Raw genomic sequence first — 27523 nt, 5'->3', positions numbered from 1 at the left:
GAGGGAATCGTGTGTGATCTCCAGAGCTGAGAAGAGTGTTGGGAAAGGAATTAGAGGAAAGGAATGTTGGACTGGGAAGGAACCAGGGCATCTTAAAAGATAGCACTTTACTCCAAGAATTAATAGTGAGATAACATAGCAAGCGGTTCGTATTATGAAGATGATATTCTCAGGCTTTTTCTTCTTTTTAAGCGTAATGTGTACTGATCTCTAATTAAAGATGACTGATTTAGATTTATGTTCATTTGGGCTATTGGTCTGTAATTTGCTTTTAATGTCTTTGACTGGTTTTGGCATTAGAATAATCCTGGGCTAATAGAATGGGAAATGTTTTCCTCTTCCATTTGCTGGAAGAGGTTGCGTAGAATTAGTGTCATTTCCTCTGTAAATGTTTAGTAGGATTCAACCCAGTGAAACCACCAGGACCTGGAGTTTTCTTGATTGCAGAAGCTAATCAGGACTTAGGAAAATTTCAAGTGTGAGTTAAATGACTCAAGGGCAAAATTTATGTTTTATGTGTCAAAGTAAAGAAGCCCAGTTAGATTGTAAAGCCCCTAAAGGCATGTTAATAGTGATGCTTAAGTGCCTGTTTCCCACATGTGTCTGCTGCCAGAGTATACATAGTAGTGCTTACTTTTAGTCAGATCTGTAAAAGTTGTAGCACTTAACATCTCAATACTATAAATTGTACACTTTTTAAATATGTCGCTGATAATGTTCAATGTGTTTCTTTGTCTTCCATTTTCCTAAAGTAAAAGGTGGAAGCGTTTGACAAATATCTTTTGACTAGCCAAAAATGTGATGTAAAAACTCCATTAAAAAAAAAACCCCAACAAACCTCTAAATAATACTTTTTATTCTACTCCTCCGAACTTGTGTGCTTGATTTTTAGATTGCAGAGGGAAGGAATTGAAGGTATTAGGTGATATTTCAGAACTGGTCCCAGCCAGCTTTGTGAGCATGTATTACTTACTTTAAGCCTCACCTCCAAAATGTTGAAATCATAGGTTTGTTGTGAGGGTTAAATAAACAAATCCATGTAAAGTGCTTAGCATGTGTACAGTGCATGGTAAGTGCTCAACAATCATTTAATAATCATCTCCAGGGGAACTGAGTCAGAATTGTGATCAGAAAATTCTGTCCTGGGAGAAGCTTAGATATGTGCAGTTGTTTGGTATCAGCTGGCTGGGGGTGGTGGCCTGCACAGAATCTGAAAGAAGTGGGTGATGTACTTGGGGCCTGACCTTGCACAAATCACATACTCTTTGACACTACTTGCAGCTCACCTGGCTCTATTGCATTGTGATGTTTGAAAGACAGCTTAAAGGTGTTGATTTATGCTATCCTGTGCTTTCACAGTCTTTTGAAAAAGACCAGTTAGTATGCAGTTTTGTTCCAACCCCCAGTCCAATTCATTTTTTTTTTAATTGTAGTATAGTCAGTTTACAATGTTGTGTGAATTTCGGGTGTACAACATAATGTTTCAGTCATACGTACACATACATATATTTGTTTTCATATTCTTTTTCATTATAGGTTACCCAGTTCATATTTATTAAGTATCTATTATGTGTCTAGGACCTAAGGTTAGATCAAATTGATCCTAAAATGTAAACTAACTTACTTTGGAATTGTAAATTTCCTGAAATAGGTTATACCAAGAGATTAGAAGAGAACTTGCCATATTTCATTCTTACTTGTCTACATAGCTTTTAGGTTTTGTTGGAGGTTTGCTTTCAATTCTCTTTTGAAAACAGACGGTAGAAGGTTTGGAATCCAGATTGGCAGGAAGCTTTAAAAGGTTTTACATCTTTCCTTTCCCCTGGACCCTCCTTAGGAGTGTGATAGCCAAAAGTCTTGCATCTTGATTACTATTCTGTCCTGTGTTTCAGGTGAAAATTATAGTTTTTTTCTTTCTGTTTTTGTTATTTGGGGGTACAGGGGAGGTAATTAGGTTTATTTCTTTTTAAGTGGAGGTACTGGGGATTGAACCCAGGACCTCATGTGTACTAAGCACGCACTCTACCACAGAGCTATACACCCTCCCTTTCTCCATCACAGGTGAAAATTATTCTTGAGGTTCATAATTCATACAAAAGCACCTGATATAGTCATAGCTAAATCAGGTATCAGTTGGCCTGCATTTTGAACTATTTTCTGTGTGTTTGACCCTAGTGGCAATGAAGAGTCTATCTTTGTCCTGGGATGGAAATAGTTTTCCTATTGATATTAACGTTCACAGAGGCTTTCTTGAACTTCATAGGGGAGAAAGATATCTAAAATTCAGTAGCATACTAGAGCCTCTCTTTTCCTTTTCTATTCTTATTTTTTATTCTTTTCTGTTCCTTTACTTTATATGTAATGTTGTAATTGTATTCTCTTCCAGAATAATGTGAATGGATTGGCTGCATTTTTACATTCTTGTCAGTTGCACCTCAAGGGCCTTTCAGTCCCAAACTGACCGACCACATGCTCTGTGGAGAGAGTCCTGAACTGGGAACTAGCATTTCCACATTTCTCTGAGCATGTGAACCATATACTGCCTCAGTTTCCTCATCTGTAAAATGAGGAAATTAGACTAGATTGTTTTGTTGTTGTTGTTGTTGTTGTTTACTTCAGTCACTATGCTGGATACTATATCCCCAGAACATATTTATCATATGATGAATTTTGTACCTTTTGACCGCCTTCACTCATTTCACCGTTCCTCTTTAGCTTAACATGATATGGCTTCATCTATTCTCCCCATTTTGTGTCTTAAATAGATTGCTTAAAAGGGAGAAATTTTTTTCTTTTATTTTTCTTGTATATTGCCAAAATTATTTGAAGTCTGACCTTTAAAACCTATAATAGCGTGACAGTAATCAGGAAAGGATTGATGTGCATCGGGAGGTGTATAGGCTGCTACTTGGGATAGAGGGATTTGACTTTCTGCTATTTGAAGTCTTAGTAGTTTTTAGTTTGTGATAAGAGAGGCCATCAGTGTGCTGACATTAGACACCACTGAGGTTCTGTTCTGTGTGAAAAAGATTTTTAGGTGCATTTCAGTAAATATAACATTATATATTAACTAACTAACCTGATAGTAGGGTGTGTGTTTGATTCTTAATTTTTCTAATAAATTTGCAGTAACTTTCTATTGGCTGTTCCCTTATCTTTCTTTCCTACTTCCTTCTATTATCCCCTTCCTGAGAAAAGGCAAATGATACTCATAAAATTTTCAAAGCAGCATAAACTATTGACTTGAAAGTTACTCATCAGCTAAGTGAGGCTTTTTTTTTACTTTAAATTTGCTTTGGGATTATTTAGGATCTGTTCTTTTAGTAAGAGCACAAAATGCATTTGTAGTATCTGCTCTTGGTGGGAAGTTTTGCCTAGGTTCAGATTTTATATTTTAAAAAACAGGCTTTTTATAAGTTGACATTGTACGGAGGACGTGTTTATTAGCATTTCCCTGAGAAAAGGAGTTTGACTACGAGCTGTTTCTGTCCGACATTTTGGAAAAGCCGAGAATATGTTTCGACTGGGCTTTTTCTCCCCAGACATTTAGGTCTTCGAGGAGTCGTAGGGCTGTGGACATAGCAAGAAAGCAGTGGCTTTGGCGATTTAGGCTGGGGGGAGTTTGCTGGATTTTGTGCCTGGGCTCGTTGGCTTGGTTTCCAAACACTGATAGTTAAAAGCGTGCTGCTGCTTAGAGGCTTGACCCCTGAGGCATTTCTTTCTTCCATCCATCCGTCTTCCAGAAGATGAAAAGGCCAAGCGAGAAGTGTCCTCCTGGACCATGGAAGGTGATATCAACACTGACCCTTGGGCAGGTTATCGATATACTGGTAAACTCAGACCACATTATCCACTGGTGAGTAAATAAGGTAATAAAAATTTAACATTTTTAAAAACCAGTTTTCAGAATTTTCTGTTTCTTAAAAATGATACTTGTAATTTAATTATGAATTATATTAAGGATTAAGTTTACATTCTAGGTTTTTAGCTTTTATGGTACATTATTTGGAAGTTAGTAAGGGAGAATTGGCAGTCATGGATACAGTAGAAAAAATTTTAGATGAAGGATTAAGACTTACTTAATTTCTAAAAAAGAATGAGCTAGAATAGATATTTCTAGGCTGGCGTAATGGTAGTGCATATTCCTACTTTCCTGAAATTTTTTACTGTGCTATTTGCCTAAATTTAGATACGGCTTTTCCGCCACTCCTGCTTCTTTCTGTGTTCTTGGCAGACTGACTTCAGAGTCTTAACATAGGGATTGACTTGAAATTTATTTGTTATCCTTAAATATTTAAAAATTTTTTTACTGATGTTTTGTTTTTATAAAAGGAATAATACGTCTTTAATTTTTAAAATTTGGAAATACATCAAAAACATAAAGTTTCTTTAGCCATAGCTCCCAGAGATAATTATGATCAGGAACATATTGGTGTATATTTGAGATATTATTACTGTTTTTGGCTCACCAGATTGTTTGGAATGACATGGGCATCTTCCTTGTCTGTGTGTAATCTGAAATCCTTAACGGCCTTGGTCACTCTCCCTGGTTCTTTTGTATCCTAGGAAAGGGGGTGGCATTAGCACTAGAACGGTCAAGCTAGATCTTCGTGAAATAGATACGTTGTGGTATTTAAGAAGTCAGTTAAAACTTTTTTCTGTTTAAATGAAATGAATGAACTTTTTTTTCCTTTGGTGTTTTTTCCTTCACTTTTATTTAGTTAGTAAATTTTAATAATGAAAGCTACTTTCATAATTGAATCAGTTCTAACTACCCCCTTTGATATTTTTAGATGCCAACAAGGCCAGTGCCAAGTTACATTCAAAGACCAGATTATGCTGATCACCCTTTAGGTAAATTCTGCTATGCTCTTTCTTTATATTTCAATTTGTGGGCTTGATGACTACTGGAAGGGAAAGGAGTGCTTTTTTAGGAGAAAAATTTTAGTGCTGCATCTCTAGTAAGTGTAAATATACTTTTTTAAAGACATAGTAGAACATTTGAGAGAATTAAAGATTCTCTCCTCCCATTAAAATATAATCAATTCTGAAACATTGTTTATGTAGCTATTAAAAGCTACATTCAACATAATATTATTGCATTTTGTATTGTTATATCAAATTCCAGATTTTAAATAAGTTTTGATTTTAATATGTTCTCCTAAATAATATTTGTCAAGATGAAAACAGGTGGTAGAGGCCTGGAATGAAGGCCTAACTAAAGACTCTGGACTGTAGCAGTAATAGAAGTAGTAGGAATGAGGATGATGACTGTAGTAATGGTGATGATGATGCTTCTGTAACTGAGGCTTATTTTTTCATACCTGTGTCAGGCACTGTGCCACGTTCTTTACATGTGTTACTCCGTTTAATACTTTCAGCACTCCGGAGGTGGATTCTCTTGTCTTCTCTACTTAGAGTTGATAGTGAGACACATAGAGAAGATGGGTAATTTGCAGCACAGGTTTAAGTTGGATTATGTGAGATTATTGATTTTTCATGTCACAGATGGTTTAATCTACTAAGCCAAACTACCTTTGCTTTTTTCACTAAGAAGTAGGGAACCATATTAAGCTCTTATGAATATAATTTTAAAATTTAGTTTAAGTCCACTGTTTCAGATAAATTGAAGGAGAAGAGTCTGAATGATAGAATGCTGTAGAGGGTGTGTAATTTCATTATTCTGTGTTTAATATTCTTGAATGCAGTTTTAAATTTTATGTTTAAGAAGTACATAGATAAGGTAAGTTTTAAATAGGATAAAATGTTACACAGTGAAAAGTAAGTACTGTTCCGTGGAAGTAATTACTATTAATGATTTCTTGCAGAATTTTCCAGAGATATTTGTTGTGTGTACCCACATTAACACCCTCCCATTTAGTTATACACGGAATGAACAAACTACACACCTTTTCACCTTGTTGTATTGTATTGTAAATATTCCACATAAGCGTATATAAAATATTTTCTTTTTTTTTTATGACTGAAATATTCCATTATGTGGATGTGTCATAATTTATTAAACCAGACTCCTACTAATGTATGTTTAGATTATTTCCTGGTTTTACTTCTACCAGTTTGACTGTAGTAACTGTTCTTGTAATTACCTCTTTCTGTGAGTGTTTCTGTAGGTTAGTTGCCTAAAGTGAAACAACTGGATCAAAGGATATGTGCATTTTTTATTTTGAGAGATACTGCAGATGTCAAAGATTTTGCCAGTTGTTACTCCCATTAAAAACATATGGGAGTCTCTTTTCCTGTATTTTCCCCAGCACAGCATTTTACCAAGTTTTATGATCTGTGCTAATCTGAAAGATGAAAAGTGGTATTTTGTAGTTATTTTAATTTGCATTTTTAAACTGTGAGTAAAGTTGAGCGTCTCTTTATATGTTAAAAATTACTTGTATTTTCTTTCCTTTTGAACTGTCTATTCATATATTTAGCCTTTTTTCCCCAGTTAGATTACTGATTTTTTTCCATACTGACTTATAGGTGTTCTTTCTATATTAAGGAAGATAATCTCTTGATGTATGTGCTGTAAATGGATTTTTCCCCAGTCCGACATTTACATTTTGTCTTTGTTTATAGCATTACATTGGTGACAGATTTTCAACATTCTTCTGTAATAAAATTTATCAGTGTTTTCCTTTAAGGTATCTATGACTTAGAAGGACCTTTTTTAGTTCAGAGATTATAAAAGTATTTTCCCATATTTTCTTCTACTGTTTTTATGGTTTCACTCTTTTTGTATGTAATAACATTTTTGATCTATCTGAAACTTGTTTATTATTAGGAGTTAAGTAGGGATGCAACTTCTGTTTTTTCCCAGAAGAATATCTGGTTGTCACATCACTAGTTACTTTAAAAACAAACAAACAAACAAATAAACAAACAAACAAAAAGCAGTCTTTTTCTTACTGATTTAAAAATGCAACCTATATCATTATATTAAATTATCACAAGTCTTTGGATCTAGTTTTGGATTCTGTTCTGTTTCGTTAACCCATGTGTCTAATCATGTGCCATTGCCAAACTCTTAATTATTGTAGCTATATAATTGTTTTAATATTTGGTAGGCCTTGTTGTCCCCACCTTTCCTCTTTTTCAGAATTTTCCTGGCTATTCTTGCATGTTTGTTTTTCCATGTGAAATTTGAAATCAGCTTGTCTCGTTCCCAAAAATGTCCTGTTACCACTTTTTATTGGGATAGTATTACATTTATAGACTAATTTTGAAAGAATTGACACCTTTACAGTATTGAGTCTTCCTGTCCAATAACAGAGTATGTTTTTCCATTTTATTTAAGTCTTCTTTTATGTCTTTCAGTGTGTTTTAAAATTTCCTTGATTAGGTCTTAATGTTACCAAGTTTATTCCTGGATACTTTATTTTTGTGAATAGCATCCTCTGTATTTTCTAGCTTATTGTTTGTATATGGGAAGGTTATTGATTTTTATAATCTGCCAACTTGCTGAATTCTTATTTCTAGTCATTCACCAGGTTTTCCCTTGTTCTAGTGACATGTAATTGTATCTGAAATTGACAAGGATTTTGTCCTTTTCCTTGTAATTTTGTAATTTTGTATGTCTTATTTCTTTCCCTTGTTTAATAAATCTGCTAGTACTGTCAGAACAGTGCTAAAAATACTAGTGCTGATAGTGGGCATTCCATGATGTTGGTTCTTGGCTTGAGATTTATATTTATCATGTAAAGGTGGTAGCTGGCCACATTATAAGAATTATCTTTCTAGATGATCATTTATTTTTTCCTCTTTTATCTATGGCTATGATGAGTTATAGTAATAGATTTGTTACTATTAGACTATCCTTGCCTTTCCAATATGAATCTCACTCAAGTCATGGTATACTATATATTTTAACACTGACTTGAGTTCCAGTTTAAAAAGAAAAAATGCATGTAATTAATTCATCAGTTGTTGGTGTATTGTTGCTTTATGATATGATGATCTTGAAAGCAGCTGTAAATTGTATGGTACTACTCAAATGTGAATCACTGAACTGACCTTATTATTATTAGCACACTGCCTGTCAAAGTAATAAGTACTCCATCTTGATTGACTTCTAACAAATCTGAAATTTGTTCTTTAGAATTCTTCCTTTCTTCAGTTTTAGCAAATTTCATGCTGAAAATATTTTAAAAAAGAAATCTGACCCAGACCCTCCCATATTAGGAAATAACCATTGTGTGAAATAATGAGACTTGACTATTATTATTATCATCAGAGAGATACTTATGCTGATATATAATATATCTTCCCATTCATTTTGGTTTTCCTCACTGGTTTTCCTTTCCAGGAATGTCTGAATCTGAGCAGGCTCTTAAAGGTACTTCTCAAATCAAGTTACTCTCATCTGAAGATATAGAAGGGATGCGACTCGTATGTAGGGTAAGAGTTTTTTCCCATGGGACAGGACATGTTTAAGCAGTTATGAGACATGAAGTCAATGATTTACTCATTTACTTAACAAAGGTAGCAAATGTTACATTATAAGACTGTAACTAGCCATACTTTTCATTAAACTTTTGTTAGAATGTAATTTTATGCAGTAATTGTTTTCTACTTAAGTAGCTTATTTGAAAATTAATATGGCAGGTAATATATATTTAGTTGACAGTTTATTTCCTTTACCCTGCCTTTTTTTTTTTTTAAAGAACGAGGTTTTTATGGTATTTTGTCATTTTATTTTCATGAGTCATCATAACATAGGGTAAAGTTTAAGGTTTATATAAAGTTAAACTAAAGCTCCTGCTGTGAAATACCTGTGAAATATGATAGTGTAGTGGCTGGAACTTATTAAGTGAAATCATATGTTTATATTTTTCTAAGGAAAAATAATTGTTACATTATGTTGTTTATTTAGATGTAGTCCTTAAAGTTTTTATTCAGTGTTTAAAAGTGATTTTATTCATTGTTTAAAAGTAGTTTTCTTTGATAATTTGGGGAAATTTATATTTCTGTCACTTCTTTGCTGTGATTCTTTGAGGAAAGTCTTTTCCCTCCCTCCCCTTCCTCATGAAAGAAATGTGAGGGTACTCAGCCTTCATCAGTTGATCAGTTTAGATTACTTAGGGTGTACATTTTCACATAGAAATTGGTCAGGCTTACTTATTGAGCTGTTTGCTAATTAGTCCAATTTTATTTATATATTTACACACATACATACATACACATTTATTGGTGGGTAATGGTTGTAAAATGAAAATTCAGGATTATAATATTCAAGGTGAGATTCATTTTATCAGTATCCCACAAGATCTAAGGTAGTGCAAAGGGTACTCATTTCTGTTTGTTTCATTTCTTGAATGTATGAAGTGTTTGTTTTTTTTAACAGCTTGCTAGAGAAGTATTGGACATTGCCGCTGGGATGATTAAACCAGGTGTAACTACTGAAGAAATAGATCATGCTGTACACTTAGTAAGAACTTTACTTTTATGCTTTGAAGCATTTTTCATACTGTTAGACATTTTAGACTTCTAAAAGTTAAGTACACATAAGTTCTGAATAGCTACACTTGGTTAAGCTAATTTGAAAGCAGATTTTTATTTTGGTTCAACTATAGAAAATATTCAGTAGTCATTATTCCCATTTTTAAGTATCTATGATATTGAGGTCTGAGGTAAGCTTGAAACCTCACATTTCATAACATTTTAGTTGAGCTTTTATAAGAGGAATAATATTATTAGTGCTTTAAGTAAATCATGCCACCACATGCATCAAGTATTTTGAAATAAGAAAGAATATTACTTTTGAAACTACTTTAGTAGAGAAAGTTCCCTTTTGTATCTACAATACCAAGGCTGTAAATAGACCAGATACATATTTGTAGTAAATATGATAGAGGGATACTTTTTAAATAAAGATTGCATGTCCACCAAGGAGAGACCTTAAACCACTGTAGTAGATGAGTTTACACTTGATATGATTAGGTTGTTCATAATAGGAGAGCAATAACTAGTTAGTAAATCACATGGAAAACTAGTTAAACCTGCCCTGGTAGTCAAACAGATGCAAGCCGTAAGTTCGATGTTTATGTCCATTGCCTATGTGAAATTGGTCCTTTTTTTTTTTTAAACGTGGTGTTATTGTAAATTGGGACAATCCTTTTGAAAGGAAATTTGACAGTGTGTCTTGAGCTTTAAAAATGTTAAAAATTTTTTTTATTTGGAGTTTTATAAATCCTGATTTTTGGAATGTTCCATATTTTATAAAATACAGTTCTATATTTTATAAAATACAGTTGATCCTTGAACAACACAGGTTTGAACTACATGGGTCCACTTATATGTGGATTTTTTTTCAGTAAATACATGTATGTACTGTAAATATATTTTCTCTTCCTTGCAATTTTTAAAATAATTTCTCTAGCTTACTTTATTGTAAGAAAACAGTATATACTACATATAACATAAAAAATACGTTAACTGACTTGTTTCTGTTGTTGGTAAGGCTTCTGGTCAACAGTAGGGTATTAGTGAAGTTTTGAGGGAGGCAAATTTTATGTGGATTTTTGACTGCCCAGGGGGTCAGTGTCCCTAACCGCCCCCCTGCCCCCCGCCCCTACATTGTTTGGGCTCTGCTGTATATAGTATGCACTGATGGCAGTGTGAATGCTTCCTGTAGGCCAGGTGCTCTTTTACATGCTGCTTTTACTAACTCAGTCTCCCCAGCAACTCCATGTGGTGGATGCTACTCATCTCCATCTTTTAGATAAGGAAATTGAGGCAGAGAGAGGTTCAGTTGCCCAGTGTTACACAACCTGTAAGTAACGGAGTTGGCATTTTCAGTCAACACAATCTGCTTCTTTATGCTCTTGACTATTTATACTGCTGTGAGAAATACAGTAGTGTGTCGTTGAATAAAGGAAAATTTATAGGCATGTATTATTGATTGTAATTTTTTTTGTAATTGAGGGAACTTATTTTGAATTTTCAATAATAGACATGCCAATAAAATTATAGTACATTCTATAAATTCTATTGTATGCAACTATTTAAAAATTATTAGTCTGAAGATTGTGTGGCAATATGGAAAGAGAAATTATGTATGCTATGACTACCACTGCATAAAAACATCCAAGTAAAATAGGACTTGTTTATGGGAGACTAGATCATTTTCTCAGAGGTTCCTTTGTTGTTCCACGTGAATGTAGTGGTTACAATGCCTCTGGAAATACTTTGCCATCTCTTAGTTATACTAGTGTTGCTTTTTTTCGTCGTAGGGATAGAGGCTTGCTTTTAATAGAAGAAATTATAATTACATTAAATATGCATGCTAATATTTACTTTAAACAATATATTTTTCAATAAGGAGTAGGTAATTCTAAACTAGAATCTTCATATAGTAACATTTGTAATATGTGAGTTTGCTTTTACTTTGCAACCATTAAACTGGTTTGCCTAAGGTCTGACTGTTACAAATCCTGTTGTATACTGTTTAAGAGGTAATATCTACTACTGTTTCTAAAATAAAATATTAAATAAGTTTGTCATTAGTAGCATTTATACAGCAAATTTTTTCACATTTTTTAAAATTTTAATGTCTGGTTAATTGCTTACAGATTAATTTTTTTCTTTTGCACATTCCAGATTATCTTCTCTGTATTTTATTATAGGCATGCATTGCAAGAAATTGCTACCCTTCTCCTCTGAATTATTATAATTTCCCAAAGTCTTGTTGTACTTCAGTGAATGAAGTGATCTGCCATGGAATTCCAGACAGACGGCCCTTGCAGGAAGGAGATATTGTTAATGGTAAGAAATCTGTAAGTGTGAAAGAAATCTGTAAGTGTGACTTTTGTCACCATGAGCAGAGAAACATTTGCAAGACTTTGGGAGTCTGATAGTGAATTGCATTTTCTTCATTTCTTCCAGTCTTTAACTTATTTTTTTGTGTTTAAAATTTAAAATAAATCTAAAGTCTAGGAAAACCTTTTTTATGGTTTGAAGATACTTAACTGCTTTCAAGATAACTTCTAGTATGAAGTGTTTGCTACAGGTTCTTTCATGCAGATGATCATATGTGATGGGTAATTAGGGGAAAGATGTCAGTGAAATGTGGAAGTAATGTTGATTCAAGTGGGATTTTAGGTTTCTTCTTTTTTCTTTCAGTTCACTGTTGGTTTTGAAGAGATTAGTTAGGGCAATCTTTCTTACAGGTAAAGAAAAATCATTAGTAATATATGAAGACATTAAGACGAAAGCTAAAAGTTCTGCAAAAGTACTGTCCTTGATGTGAGAAGTTCAGAAAGTGGCTTTAGTGTCACTTTCTGTATTAAAGTGGCACTATATAAAGCTGTCTTGGGAAGCTGCAAGTGCAGAGAAAGCAGCTGCCAAGATGCTTATTTCCCCCTGTGATATAAAAAAAATTAGATGAAGAAGGCTCCCTTCAATGGTATTTTTGATAGTGATGAACTTGGTCTCTTTAGTAATCATGTATCTTCAGAGATGTATATATCAAACAAGGAAGCATGAGCCCAGATGTTAAAGGCTACCGAGAATGAACCGGCCCTGATGCTGGCTGTGAATGATCATGGAGACCTAACTGACGCTGTTTTTATATGAAATGTTATGGCTTCAGTTAGAGTATCTATTTATAAATTTCCATAGGTTCTGAGGGGTCTGCTCAGTGCTGTTTTTCATATAAGCCCTATTATTTTTATTACATGCATAATGTGTGAGGTTTTTAAGGAACGTATGTATTGCGCTAGAGCCAACAAACCTATACTGCAATATTGTAAATTGACTGAAAATTCATGGTTTGAAAATGCTCATTTACTGTTCTCTTTAGTGTAGTATATACATTTAGTGTGTTTTAGTGGTGTTGTAGCAACCTGTGCTTTTAGACATGGAGACAAAGAGAAGGATGAGTAGTCACAGGTAAGTGAAAGGCAAATAAGTTTTTGAAAAATAAGTATAGAATAGTATAAATTTTTCGGTTTATTGATTCACTAGGAGGAGGAAAAACCCGTTAAAGATAATCAGTGAAAGCAGTATTTTCTGTTCAGCATCACATTGTAGCAGAGTCCTTCATTTAATGTTATTAATTCAGGTTATTGATCTTACACGAATGTATCCTGGACAGTTTTCTTCTGCCATAAGTGATCTAGTCACAGCTGTAAGAGTGTTGCAGCCTGCCGTCTGGCTTGGGCTGCGTGACCGCGGCCCTGCTTTCCACGGTGAGTTTAGCTGCATTACAGACAAGAAGTGACTGTTGAACACTGAGTATGTATTGCTGCTGTCATTTGTGAATGCAGAAGTTACCTTCTCATTAAGCTGCTTGATTCTGTCATGTTACCGAAACTTGACTTCAACTTTGAAGTGAAAACAAATGTGGTCTTTGTTTGCACATCCTCTTGCAGTGGACATCACTCTTTACCGCAATGGTTATCATGGGGACCTGAATGAGACGTTTTTTGTTGGAGATGTGGACGAGGGAGCTCGGAAGCTGGTGCAGACCACGTATGAATGCCTGATGCAAGCCATCGATGCAGGTCAGGCCCGTGCTGGGCACCTATTGGAACTGCTGTGTGGTTTGGGCCTCAAGTGGCTTGTCCTCTGCCCTGCCTTCCTTGTCCCTCCCAGCCATGCCCCTGCCCTGCCTGAGTTACCTGGGCTCAGCAGTCATAGGTCTGAGGCTGATTTGGGAATCAGATTAGGGCTTGTCAGCCTTTGTCTCACCTGTGATTTATCTTCCTTTTCTTTGGCTGATAAATGAGGAGGAATGTGAAGATAGTTCTTGAGTACAGCTTTTCTCCTACTTTTAAAAATTCTTTTGTTAGTATTATGTTCTCATTGTAAAAAACTAAAAGAAAACATTAGATTATGAGAGAGAAATGAGTGATCGTCCTTTCCTCTTGTCTCTTGTTCCTTTTTATCTCTCTTTTCTCCAGAGATGCTCACTTTTAACATTTAGATTTTTTTTCTCCTCTGTGCATTAACGCACACACATAACTATGTGTTTATTTAGGTTAAGTGGAATCATAAAACATTGTAGTATTCTGTAATTTGGTACTTTTTCAACTACTAATATCTTATAGATTTTTCCAAATTAGCATATATACATATCTGGGTACATAGATCTGCTCCATTCTTTAATGGCTGCATATTATATTCTGTAGTACAAAAATTTCTACAACTGTTCCCCTCCTGGATTTGGATTTTGGTGTTTTCCAGGAATCTTACTATTGTAGTGAATCATATCTTTGGTTAGCAGTATATTGCTGTAGGTTTTTTCTCACACTGTCTTTGTCCAGACAAACAGTTCTTCCAGGTTTTGTTCATTTATGCTATATCTTGTGAGGGAAGAGAAGGAAAGCCTTGTTACAAGTGTTAACAGACTATTACAAAGGACAGTTTGAGGGCAAAGAACTTTTCAGTTGAAATCCCCAGCTTCAACTTTATTGTTCAATGTATTCCTCCCCCCCAGTAAATCAACCTGATAGATCTTCAGCAGTGTATTGGACAGGACAGGGTTCTTATTCTTAGGCAAATGCAGAGTTATCTCTTACAACATAGATCCATTATTTTTATTGTTTTTAGGCCATTCAACATCCATAAAGGATAAAATTTTTATTAATTTAATAAAGTTGGAGGAATGAAAAATGAAAGCATGTGACTATTTTCATGTATCAATATGTGAGATTTCATTCTTTTTATTATTCACTGTTCATTATATTTAAAAACTTTAATATTCTGGGTGCTATTATGAGATGAGAACTTTAATGTTTAATTTCTCATTTGTGGAAGCTTTAGTTTTAAATAGTTTTTAGAGTTTTTGCCAGATAATGTGTTCAGTGTTTATATACTTTTTGCTTTTCTGTGAGTTGATCAAAACAACCAGACAGCTAGAATGCGGTTTTACAAATACACAGGAATAAAATTTGCTAAACCAACTACCAGAAAGCAGAGTCATCATAACAGCAGACAGGAAAGAACAAAAGTTGCTTAATCTCTGGAGAGTGCTATTAACACCTTTGTGTATTTTATTCCTGCCCTATATTTTCCAATAATTTGGCTGTCCACCCTGGCACAGAACTCCAGACGGCTTGACCCACTGTTGAAATTGGCTTCCAGAACAGGGCTTCTCAGCCTACATGTTAATGGCTTTTGGGCCTGACACTTCCTTGTTGTAGGAGCCTGCCCTGTGGACTGTAGGACACTTGGCATCATCCCTGGTCTCCAGCCGCTAGATGTGACAACCAGAAATGTCTCCAGATGCTGTGCAGTGTACCCTCGGGACCAGAACTGCCTCCAGTTTGAGAATTAGGAAGAAGTCTCTCACCCTCCCTCATTGTTGTTGCACAGGGATTTTCTTTATTGTATGTTGTGCAACGTGAGCTAAAATTTTGGCTTTCCTTCCCCACCAACTGGGGCTGGTAGGAAGGCTTGGGTGTAGGAAAGTCATTATGAAAGTCGGCACGTTCATCAAAAACATTAACCTCCTGACCTCGAAAATGCCAGGCTGGGACATCTTGTTAAAAGCAAGTAAATGTTAATTAAAATGATTCCTTGAGTCAATTGCCCAGGAATTTGATTGGCTGGAGAGGGTAAGTTGTACCTGAACTTCAGGTTGGAAATGAGGTAGGCAGCGGAGCAGACTAGGGAGTGGGAGGAGCCCCAGAATCATGAGTTGGCTCCCCAGGAGTCTGCCAGTGCCTAGATCCTGGGGTCCCAGTGCTAGGAGAGCCATCATAGCAATAAGAACCACTTTCGGTTTTTATTTAAACAGTAATAAAAGTCATAAAAATTAAACAGGGCAGGAAGTATATTCTGAGAAATACCTTTCCATATATACCCTGCTCCCAAGACCTTCTGCAGAGGCAACTGTGAATAATCTGAGAACCACTCTTATGGGAATAAAGAAGCCTGGGGAAGTAATTCTTTGAAGACTTGACCGGACTGAAACAGGACAAATCAAGTTACTTTTTAGAAATTCCTATTTCTCCCGTGCTCTTTCCGTTCGTATCTCTTCTCGCATTAACAGAAGAGCACACTGACCTTAGGGAAGGCGAGGAAGAGAATGTGTTTTCCATTCTCTTGTTTATTCAGAGAGCAACAGTGCCCCTCCCAACCCCTTTGTGCTGCACACATGTCCTCCTCTTCTGCACCAAAGGAGGAGGTGCCACACTGCTGAGCGGAGCCTCAGTTTAGCCTCTCTCTGCCTCGGTTTCCTCATCTTGAAAATTTCGGCATGTAGGTATATAAAGCATTCAGAAAGGTTCCTGGCATAGATAGTGATTGCTTAGTAATTATTAGTTATTCTTACTCATTGTCACGAGTCTTCTCTTTTCCTTTCAGTGAAACCTGGTGTTCGATACAGAGAATTGGGAAACATTATTCAGAAGCATGCCCAAGCAAATGGTTTTTCAGTTGTTCGAAGCTACTGTGGGCATGGAATCCACAAGCTTTTTCATACAGCCCCCAATGTACCCCACTATGCCAGTAAGTACTGTCTCACAGATTTGGTATTTGCTAACCATTTAATCAGCACATTTCTATTCAGGCATTTAACAGGATGTACTGTTTTGTATTTATTAATCAATTAGCTGTTTTACATAGAGCCCCAAAGTGTATACACACAATACACATTCATATCTTGCTCACATAACAGTCCAGAGCGTGTGTGTTTGGTCACTGTAGCGGTGTGGTGGGCGGGATGGTTATGCTGTGACCCAGGCTCTGTCATTTTCAACCTAAAGGTCAGGGTCACTTTGGGACTTACCCTCCTAATCCTGTAGTTATTGAGGAGGGAGGAGGGGAGAGGCACGGAGGGGTGTGCTTGGGAGGTCTTAACGAGACAGCCTGGACTTGGCATAAATCACATACATTTACTTTTCATTGGCAGGAGTTCAGTCACATGGCTACACTAACTGCAGGGGAGGTGGGGAAGTGTAATCCAGCTGAGTACTCTGCAAGAAAAGGAAACTAGTCATTTTGGTCAACAGACAACAGTCCGTGTGTATCCCTGTTCCTTAAATGAAATTGGTTCAGCTTGGTTGATTGAGTTCTTGGTGTATGTCAGATACTGTGTTATTTGCTAGTATAAACAGAGGGGAATAGACAAGTACATCTCCTCAAGCTCAGTGCTGTCTAATAGATGAACAGAGGGAGTGTTGGGCAGTGAATGTCTTTTAGAAACGTTTCTCTTGGAGAGATAAGACATGCAGGGATAAGTCTGTTATTTAGTGCTGGAAATGAAAGCTGTCCACAGTTAAGTGACTTAAGGAGGAATTTAACAAACATATAGGAGCCGTAGCCACATAGACACTTTGATGTATCTGTATTTATGTTTTCTCATCTGTACAGTAGCAGGGAATGGCACCTCTCCTAGAACTGTTACTAGGATTAAGTGAGAGAGGACATGGACGCACTTAAAGTTAACTTTTAGAATGATTGTAATGATGGCTGTGATGATATACATTATCTCATTTGATCATCACAACTCTACGAATAATTTCTTAGCCCTGTTTTAAGAGTCAGATTCGGTGCTTAGGGCAGTGATTTATTTATCCAAGGTGTCACAAATTAGCCAGTCAGTGCCAGGGCCAGGGTTGCTACTTGGGTTCTGTGGTTTTCTCAAGTCAGTCTTTTCTGCTGTACTGCCTCGTAAGGACTGAAGCAGTTTGGTGCTGGGTCTTGTGAGAGAAATAGAGAGAGAATGAGATTTTGGTTTGCTGGAGAAGATGAGGAAGAGCATTCCAGGCCGTGGGGAAGCATGACTAGAATAGGTGCTTCACGTTGAGACCGAACAGAGACAAGATAAGCTTGGGCTGAGAATTATGTGTAAAGAACTAGAAATAGGCAGTGCCAGGCTGAGGATATTTGACTTCATTTGTAGGGATTTGCAGAACACTTTTTGGCAGAAGAATGGCAAGATTAAGTTGCTATTTTGGGAAGATAACTTTGGCATTGGTGTCTAGAACGTACTGCAGGTGTGAGCTGGTCAGCCCAGTGCACAGTTGCTGCCGGAACCCAGCTGTGAGGTAGTAAACTCCAGGTTGTCAGTAGTTGTGAAGAGAAAGGGAGCGGAGTGAGAAACCTCTCAACAGGGGCAGCTAGAGGAGTCGCTCAAAGCACGGCGTTTGACATGTATCAGTAAGCGTTTATTAGCAGGCCACACAGTCCTTTTTGTTTCAGCTGGAATTGAGCTTGAAATAAAAGCTAGCAACAGAAAATAAGTAGCTGACCTTATTTCTTCCTGGTAAGTCCTGTGATCACCTGACATTCATCCCCTTTCACAGAAAGGAAGTCGCTATTCTGAGCATATGTGCTCACGTGTGTGTGTGTGTGTGTGTGTGTGTAAAGAGAGTCGGCAGGGAGGGGATGAAGAAAAGCCCCTTACTCGCACAGGTGACAAACTCAGGGTTAGGTATGGATTAGATAAAGAGAGACTTTGAAGGAGATAGAATTTATGGACGAAGGAGATATGGGTCAGTGATGATGAGATACAACTGAGATACACAAGAGATGCCACTTGAGTTTCGTGTTAAACTATTAAAAAAAATTTTTAATGCCATATTGTGGTATGGTTCCTGTACAGTAAACTACTCGTTTCACATGCACAATTTGATGAACGTGGTAAACTATTTAATTAGAAATATAACAATTCTGAAGAAAGAAGCAAGGACCAAGTATACTTCATTTCACCCATTTGATGTGTTTATGAAAAGCCAAGTGTTAATCGGGTTTAGATAAATTATACTATGTTGTGCTTCCTTTAGGGAAGTGTTAAAGGTAGCTGCTAAGAGAGCCTTTGTATGACAGAGGTCTTTTGAAATGTAAATGATCCCTGCTTTGGCTGGTAACTCCATATTCCTAACTAGCCGAGGGCAGGACCAGGAAATTGTTGTGTAACTTCCCTCCACCCCTTCTGTGTAAGGGAAGTCCTTGTTAGATGAGAGTTTGTTTTGTTTCTTTATATATGTCATTATGGTGGGAAAGTAATGATGATACTCTTGTACCTTTAGAATGTGTATCATGGTGACTCTCTGGGGGAGGTGGCAGAGCAGGTACACATTTTTGTAAAAGTACTTAGCAATAGATCTGCTGTAGTGTCATCAGATAATGTACATGTTGAGTGAGGTATGTTGAGGCTGAAACCTTGAGACGAGTGGAAGTTGTAACTTTTCTAGAACTATGAACCAGTGGCAGAAACAGGAGTGGAACTTGGATTTTCTGTGACAGTGCTGTCCAGTGGAAATATATTACGAGGCACATATGTAATATTAAAATTTATAGTGGTCATATTCAGAAAGTGAAAAGAAATATGTGAAGTTCATTTTATATTTTACTTAGTCCATTACATTTAAAATCTTAGCGTTTCCACATTTAATCAGTGTGAAAACTGCTGAGGTGTATTATGTGCCCCCTTTGTCTTTGAAACAGTCATAGTTTTCACAGCGCAGCCCATCTTGTTCTGACTCGCCACTTCTCAGGTGCTCAGTAGCCGCACACACCCAGCTGCTGTTGTGCTGGCCAGCACAGCCCCTGATTCCTCTATCCTTTTTTTTTTCTTTCCATGACACCACATTGACTCCCTTGACATTTTCCTTTTAACATCCGCGAGGGAATATGACCAAGTCTTTATGTGTAGTAAACTGCATGTCATTTGGAGAGAAAGTTCATGAGATTGGAAGTAAAAAGTCAAAGTTGTTTTTGTCCTCAGATTTTTGTAACACTTTAGAAACCTCTGTTTTGGAATCTGTAGAATAAATGCATTTTGGCAATACCTGAGATAGTGGAAAGGTACATGATAGCTATTCACAAGGAAAGCTGTGCAGGTATGTAAATGTGAGGGTGAGGTTGGACCACACCCAGACAGAGCAGCGTTTGGTAGATTCAACCTCAGTGGACACTTGTCACTCATTAGAGTTGCCATCACGGAGACTTGCAGCCTTACCAAGAAAACCTGGAAGCTGGTACTTTTGCCACCTGGTGGTCAGGCCGAGCAAGTGCGGGCACTCGTTTACTGACGCTCTTACCCGTTCTTGGTTTTTAGTTTGAAATTTTAACTGGTTCTCCGTTTTTGTCTAAGTTTGTCTGAAAAGGTCTATCCCTGCTTACAAATTTTGGCCTTTTTGGGGAGATGGCTGGTCTGGACACATTAATTCATAGAAGTGTTTCTCATGATGAAAAATATTTTCATATTAGTGAACTTGGACAAAAAACTCCAAAGAAGTATTTCGAGGGAGAAGGGGAATTTTTGTTACCAAACAAAGAGGAATAATCTTGTTAGCATTAAAAAAAAAATAGGTTGGTGTGCAGAGGCTTTGGTCTCCTCTGAAGATGAGACAATTTACAAAACTTTATGAAAATGGTGTGGTTGTTTTGCCCCTACCCACACCCCCAGCTGCACCCCCACCCACCCAGAGGTGGGAGACTTGTGGCATAATCTGAAGTATCTTGTTCTCCTTTAAACTGTCATACCTGGATGAGTCCTGGAGCTTTGCTTGGTTCCATGATTGCAATTCTGAATCTGCTACAACAAAGGGGCTCCTTTCTTTTTATAGAAGTGGTACGCACGTCTAAAATCCAGCCCATGGGCATCTCTGTATTTTCCTAGAAAAAACATAAGCAAAATGAAATATACCAAGGACAATATCTGCCCGAGAATGGATGCTTATCAGTAAAACCCCTGTTTGTTGAATGATCTACTTTAAGAAAAGGGAATCAGGAGAGGAGAAAGTAATTAATTTATGAATCACACATGGGAATATAAGTTGTGCACTTTTTTCCAGGGAGCTGTTTAACAGTATACTGTAGGATTTTTTTCTTTAATTTCAGAAAATAAAGCAGTTGGAGTGATGAAGGCCGGCCACGTATTTACAATTGAGCCAATGATTTGTGAAGGTGAGAAAAGAGGCTGCTGTGACATTCTTTAATTAAATTATTCTTTACTTCTGGTTACTCATGATCAGATTAGCAGTCTGCTCTACTTTCTTTTTGCTTCATTTCCACTCCCTGTCCTGTCTTGAACTTGGCTCAGTATCATGTAGACTTGAAAATGGTAAGGGTTGGAAGAAAGCAGTGCTTCTACACAGTAATCTCCTGCTGTCAGTAGATGCTGAAGTGCTCGAATCTTGGTCTCCTTTCCTAAAGATCCTGCCAAAGGGTGCGTTGTGATAATTAGGTGCCTCTGACAAGCCTGTGTAGAAATTCTTGCTTGACTTGGTGGGGGGTGGGGGAGAAGAGGAAAAATGAAGGTAGAGCCAACTCGTTTTGATGCTGACACAGTTATGTAATTTAATTCTACACAACTTACGAGGTAGGTGCTATCCCCATTATACAGGAGAGCAAACTGATGTTTGAAGAGGCTGAGTAACTTGCCCAGAGTCCCTTAGCTTGTTAACAGGGCAGAATTTGTGGGACTCTGAGCTGGCGAGCTGTGTCCTTCAGGGTCTGCACTCATGCCGGCAGGTGGCGTCACACCACCACCGGGGCAATCTGGTTTAGCAGATCACTATAAAATTTAAGTGTTGCCTTAAATCCATTTGTAAAAGGTCATTTGTTACATTGAAAAATATCCATTTACGCATCTTTAGATGTTTGACAAAGCGTGAGTTAGCTTTCTCTAAGCCACTTCATGTTTTCTTTTTAGACTGGGATTTAATATTGCAAAAGTAGGTTACTTCACTGCAGACTTTACATTCTGGGATTTGTGTGAGCCAGTGAGACCTAATCTTTGATAAAGATTACCTAGAATGAAGACTAGTGAGTTTTTGGACATCTAATTTGGAGACAGGAAAGTCTCTGTGAACACATTTTGGTAGCAGCATCTGGAATTACAGAACTTTGTCATTGTACCAGTGCCTCCCCTGCCCGCCCCACTCCTCAGTCTCTCTTTCTCTTTCGTTGTTTCCCAGCTTCTTTCACTATCCCTTCATTTCCTCTCTAACCTCCTTTTTAAATTTCTCATCAATCTTTGTTTCTTTCTCTGCCCTCTTTCTGGTTACAGAGGTGTGATCTACAAAAGTTTCAAAGTATAAACTTTTCTCCCATCTGTGTGCCTGCCATTTAATAATTATATCAGGAATTAAATGCTATAATAAAAGTATAAAAAGTTACACTATTTCTTTCACAATATAAATTGGCTACAATCTAGTGAGATGCCATTTATACCAGGAGAGAGCTTTTAAATTCATTAATTCAATTTTTACTGGTAGTTCGGTAATGAGTGGTATCAGTATGTTTCCTAAAATGAAACCAAGTGCCTTTATTTTGGAAATGCCATCTTGATTTAGTATTTGGAAAGTATAAAAAATGTTAAGTCATCACACACCTGCAGAAATTTAAACATTGTTATTACTTTGTTGGGCTAAAGACCAAAATGAAGTTGGAAAGGCTTTAGCTTAAACAGTTAAAGTGTAAATAGGAATCTTAATGGTGAATTAAACAAAATTAATAGTGAATTTTAAAATCAGTTCTCTAAAGTATCCAAGGATACAGGCGTACAAGCCAATACACTTACCTAGGGAGATTATTTGGAAAACGACCTGAGTGATAGAATTCAGAAATTGTGTGTGTTTGTTCATTTAAGGTGGATGGCAGGACGAAACCTGGCCAGACGGTTGGACAGCGGTGACAAGAGATGGAAAGCGGTCTGCTCAGTTCGAGCACACCTTGCTGGTCACGGACACTGGCTGTGAAATCCTAACCCGGCGGCTCGATAGCACGCGGCCTCACTTCATGTCCTAATTTTAATTTCTCCTGCGATGGCACATCTCAGTGATACCTTCTGGCTGTACCATGCATTTTATTGAGAGTACAGAATGGAAGAGGAAATTTTTTATTACTTGTTTTGTTTTGCCTATAGACAAGGAAGGACTACAGCATTTGATGTGTGTCCTCAAGAACTTGTCAAGCCAAGAAGAATAAAGGAAACATTTCTCAACTCCTTTCAATGCTCTCTTCTCCCCACAAAAATATCTCTGCACCCCCGTTTCCTCCTCTGCCCTTTGAGCACTTTTACTTAAACCTGCTTCTTTCTAGTTGCTTTTATCACTGCCACCACTGGGCCATCAGGAGCCAGCTGCTTTCCAGGTGAATGTTGGAGATGAGAATCCTTGAAACTTTAGCAACATATGTTGCTCCAGATTTTTTTTATTATATATGTATGGAAATATATATGTGTACATTTTAAATTTCGTATATGTAATTACCGAACACTATGTGACCTGGGGTTTGTGTTGATTCTGCTCTGACAGGTTATGTGCTGTCATAAATGGACCCATAGTTTGCAGTGATTTAATTCCCAGTTGGAAATTGGCCTCCCAGCTCCTCCTGCTAATTACCCTTGCAGTTGTGTATAAGGAAGCGCTCGGTCAGTGAGACTTTGTCTCCAATGTGGACTCTGTGTCAGTGAATGGATGTGTCAAAATTCACTTTGGAAAAAGGTTATCAGGTTTTTCAAAATTTAGTTTATGGCAAAAATAGCCATGCCCCAAGTGGTAGCTGGCTGTTGCAGAGCATGAGATTTTTGTAATACATTGCTGTTTCAGACCTCCGTTGGTCACAATGGGAGGAAAAAATGCTCCCTTCCTCCGTCTTATTTCAAGGGCACACAGTGGAAATATTCAGAGAAGGGTAGAGGTTGCACTGTGGAGGTTGATGGGGAAAGATGGTTCGAAATCTCACCAGCAGTGAGCAGAGTGAGTCAGGTGGGCTGTAATTCTAACACTTAGTAAACCTGGTGGTGATGAGCAAGGAACTGCCTAGGAGACTGGACTGCTCCCTCGGGAGGGATGCAGCTGTCCTCGGTGTCCTGAAAACACACTTCACCTTTACATAGTTGGGAACCTCATTAAAGATGACCTCAGCTGCCCAATATCTGTATTCTTTTCAGTAGTTCAGCCCAGATGGTAGTGTATCCAGTGAAGATATATCAGATCAAAGTCATCGTCATCACGTAGTGTACTTGATTACCGAGTATCTGGTAACTTTATTGTAAGATAATTTGATACCACTGACATGTTCCACTTGTACAAGAACATCTTTCCCAGAGTGCCTCAGACCTTTATTGCTTTAAAGGAATTATGATGATGTTTTCATTACTTTTATTATTTTAATGATTTAGTAAAGTGACTGAATCCGGTATAGACTTTTGGGGGTATGTGTGTGAAGTTTTTTATCAAACTGTAATATTTGTGAATGGAATGCCTTGCAATATGAATGTTAATATAATGTGTAAAGGGAGATTAAAAAGTTTGAATGATTATCCCACCATGTAGTCATTAACTTTGCTGCATTTATTTGGGATTTCAGAGGGAAGTGGTGGGAATGGGGTGGCTGTTCCAATCTTAAATAAACTCGTAACTATTAGAGCAAGAATACTTTTTAAAGTTTAATGGCTGCATAAAAATTTCGGCACTGTGTTTAGTTTGGCAGTCTTCTAGCAGGATTTGAGATGCATCCATATTTTTGAGTTCATTTAAGACAGATTGCTCAATATTTAGGACAGCATTTTATGTACTGATAATGGATTAATTGTGGGCGTATTCAGTGTCTATCATTAGAAGATAAGCTCAAGGAAAAAAATCTTGGTGGGATAGGTTTTTTGGTTGTTAAAAGGTAAAAACCAGCACACGGGTAAAGATGCTTTTCTTGGTTTGGGAGATTTTAAAACAATATGGGCTCCAGTCTAATTGTATGTATCTAATTACAGATGTTTACTAGATTTAGATGAGAAAACATCTAGGGTATTTTCATCATTCTGCCAACTTTTCAAAATGTCAGTGTATTAACTTTTTGGAATTAACTTAACCCCCCCCCCCTTGTTTCCTGCCAGTCCTCCATCCCCCTTGGAATAATGTAGAAGGGAAACATGTTGGCCGTTTATCTTCATTTTATTTCTTGTTGATAGAATGGATTAAAGTACATTAGTACCCATTCACCAACACCTTTATATTACTTGCCATCTACATGTCTAATTACTAGGAAGCGGATATTTAGGAGTTTGCCATCTTAGCTTGATTCCTCAGTTTGTCCTGTCACTTCTGGCTTTTCGTTGGGTTTGGTTAAATTTGAGAGTGGGATGCTCCACTTTGCTAATGCCCCAAATGTACCCTCATGGTATCTGTAAGCTATTTCTGGCCTTTTTTTTTTTAATCTTCCAACTTTGGATTTTGAAAATTTTCACATTTATAGAAAAGTTGGAAGTCTAGTACAGAGAAATTACCATATATCCTTCCCCTATATTCTATAGTTGTTACTGTAGCATCTCTCTATGAGCACTTCTCTTTTGAAAGACACCTGCTACTGTTGCAGCGTGTCTCTCCTAAAACACAAGGACATTTCCTCCACAATCATAATACAGTTCTCACACCCAAGGAATTGAACACTGATATAGCATTGTCTAATGTATAGTATGTACTCAAACTTGAGTCTCAATTTCCCCCAAAATGTTCTTTAAAGTGTTTCTTCTTTTTTTAAATGCAGAATCAAAACTATGGTATTCGGTTGTCATCTGTAGTCATTTTTTACTCTAGAACAATCCTTCCACCTTTTTTGATCTTGTATGAAATTGACACTTGAAAAAAGCAGGCCAGTTAGCTTGTAGAATTCTGCCCTTCCCTGATTGTTCCTCACGAATAGGTTCAGGACAAACATTTTGGCGAACTCTGTGGACAGCATGTGGTGAGTCCCAATCGTTGTGTCATAGCAGGAGGCACGTATATCATTCTTATATTATTGCCAATATGTTTAAAATTTTTTTTCTTAAATTTTAAGGGAGGAGATAATTAGATTTATTTATTTTTAGAGGAGGTACTGGGGATGGAACCCAGGACCTTGTGCATGCTGATCATGCGCTCTTCCACTAGAACTATACCCTACTTCCGCCAATATATATTTGAACACTTGGTTTCTGTCAGATCTATTTTAAGAATATCTTTCTTTTCTTAAGCAAATCTGGGAGGAGATACTTGGAGACCACTCGGATATCCTGTTCACTCAGGGTTTAGCATTAATAAGCCTTGCCAGAATCCGTAATTTTTTTGGTGGCTGCAAACTGGGACTTTGTAAATAGCATTCCATCTACATTTATTTGTTGGCACTCTTTTACTAAGAAGCACTTTTTCCCCTCTCTACCAACTTTTTTTGATTATCAATGTGAGCTCACTGATTCTTTTTTAAAATTCAATTTAATTACTATAAATGTTCCATTTTTAGCAAGTAGGAGCAGCTTGAAGCTTAGTCATGGGTCACTTTGACCGACACCAGTCATCTTTGAGCACGTTCTTGCTTGTTGCCACATCAAGATGCTCTAGGTTTATCATACACTTTTCCTGCCCCAGACTGGGAATTGGCTATTTCCTCAAGGAGCCCTAGTTTCTCTTCATGGGGAATGGTATTTGGAAATCAAGATCTGGGTGCTGCTGGGGTGTCCTTGCTTCTAGGCACATTCAGGGAACAGAGCCAGCAAATAGAATTTTATAAATCATGAATTCATTCTGATAGTTTGATTTCAAATTTAACACTAATCTTCCTCACCCTTTCCTGTTCCATATTCGTATTTTCCATCTTCCATGGTGAGAACTTGATTTTGAATATTGATATTTACTTATTTGCTTTATTTTAAAATTACTACATCAAAATCACTACCAAAAATAAACTAAGTGCAAAATTTGTGATTCTTTTATATTCTTGGAACACATCTCACTAAGGGGGTACAGAATATTGGTATACAAGTTATTTGAAGTAATTAACTTTGATCGTACTGTATTCGAAATTTCAGAAACCATGAGCTACTTTTTAACAATAAATGCAGCAAATCTTAGGGGCAAAATATGCAGAAGGGGTGGGAAGGATTTCTTAGTGGTCTGGGAGTTAGAAATACTGGAACCGATTGACATAGTGTGATAAGATTCTGTCTACATTTAATTGTGTTTGACTTCTACCAAGTTCTCTAGCTCAAGAGGAGCAAATTATGCCACTTATAATGTAGATGTGTGGCCCATTTTCCAATAGAGTAGGGAAAAACATCTGGACATTGTTTTAGGAACAGATTGTTTCACAATATAGGCTGCATTATGCTAATATTCTGAAAGTTACGTATTTTGCTTCATTTTTTCTTTTTTTTTTTTTAATGGAGGTACTGGGGATTAAACCCAGGAACCTGTGTACGCTAAGCACGTGCTCTAACTCTGAGCTATGCCCCCAACCCCTATTTTGTTTCATTTAAAAAATGAACATCTAAAGAAATGCAGCACAGGCTGCATGCATGGAATTTCTGTGGTCCCAACTGTGTTTCAACTTGGAGGGGCCTTTGGTGATAGCCTTCTCTTACCTCTTCTTCCTTTTGGTGCTAAGTATGAAAAAGAAAGACAGTGATTTGCATTTGGTTATTTTGCAAAAGGAAGCAGGAGTAGGGTGGCCTTGGCTACCTGTTACCTGCTGAATTTCATTTTGGGAACTTGGATAAGCAACAACAGAACCACCTGTATATGGCAATTCTGTGGTTATATTTAAAAATGAGTCAACAGTGGTGTGTCTTAGAAAAGTGTGCCAA

At 37.0% G+C, this 27523-nt stretch overlaps 1 protein-coding gene across 1 annotated transcript in view; it reads left to right on the top strand.

The window, feature by feature from the left end:
- The window catches only part of METAP1 (methionyl aminopeptidase 1), a 52552-nt gene extending 28315 nt beyond the window's left edge, over positions 1 to 24237 (top strand). The window contains exons 3-11 of the mRNA XM_074343509.1: positions 3744 to 3856; positions 4794 to 4854; positions 8315 to 8406; positions 9353 to 9436; positions 11634 to 11772; positions 13380 to 13511; positions 16318 to 16461; positions 20803 to 20868; positions 22556 to 24237. Coding sequence (XP_074199610.1) covers positions 3744 to 3856; positions 4794 to 4854; positions 8315 to 8406; positions 9353 to 9436; positions 11634 to 11772; positions 13380 to 13511; positions 16318 to 16461; positions 20803 to 20868; positions 22556 to 22713 — 989 coding nt within the window. The 3' untranslated portion in view covers positions 22714 to 24237. The remainder of the gene's footprint in view (positions 1 to 3743; positions 3857 to 4793; positions 4855 to 8314; positions 8407 to 9352; positions 9437 to 11633; positions 11773 to 13379; positions 13512 to 16317; positions 16462 to 20802; positions 20869 to 22555) is intronic.
- Positions 24238 to 27523: the final 3286 nt, after the last annotated feature.

This window comes from Camelus bactrianus, chromosome 2, assembly GCF_048773025.1.
Source record: "Camelus bactrianus isolate YW-2024 breed Bactrian camel chromosome 2, ASM4877302v1, whole genome shotgun sequence".
NCBI lineage: Eukaryota > Metazoa > Chordata > Mammalia > Artiodactyla > Camelidae > Camelus > Camelus bactrianus.
This window is presented reverse-complemented; position numbering and strand designations above follow the sequence as displayed.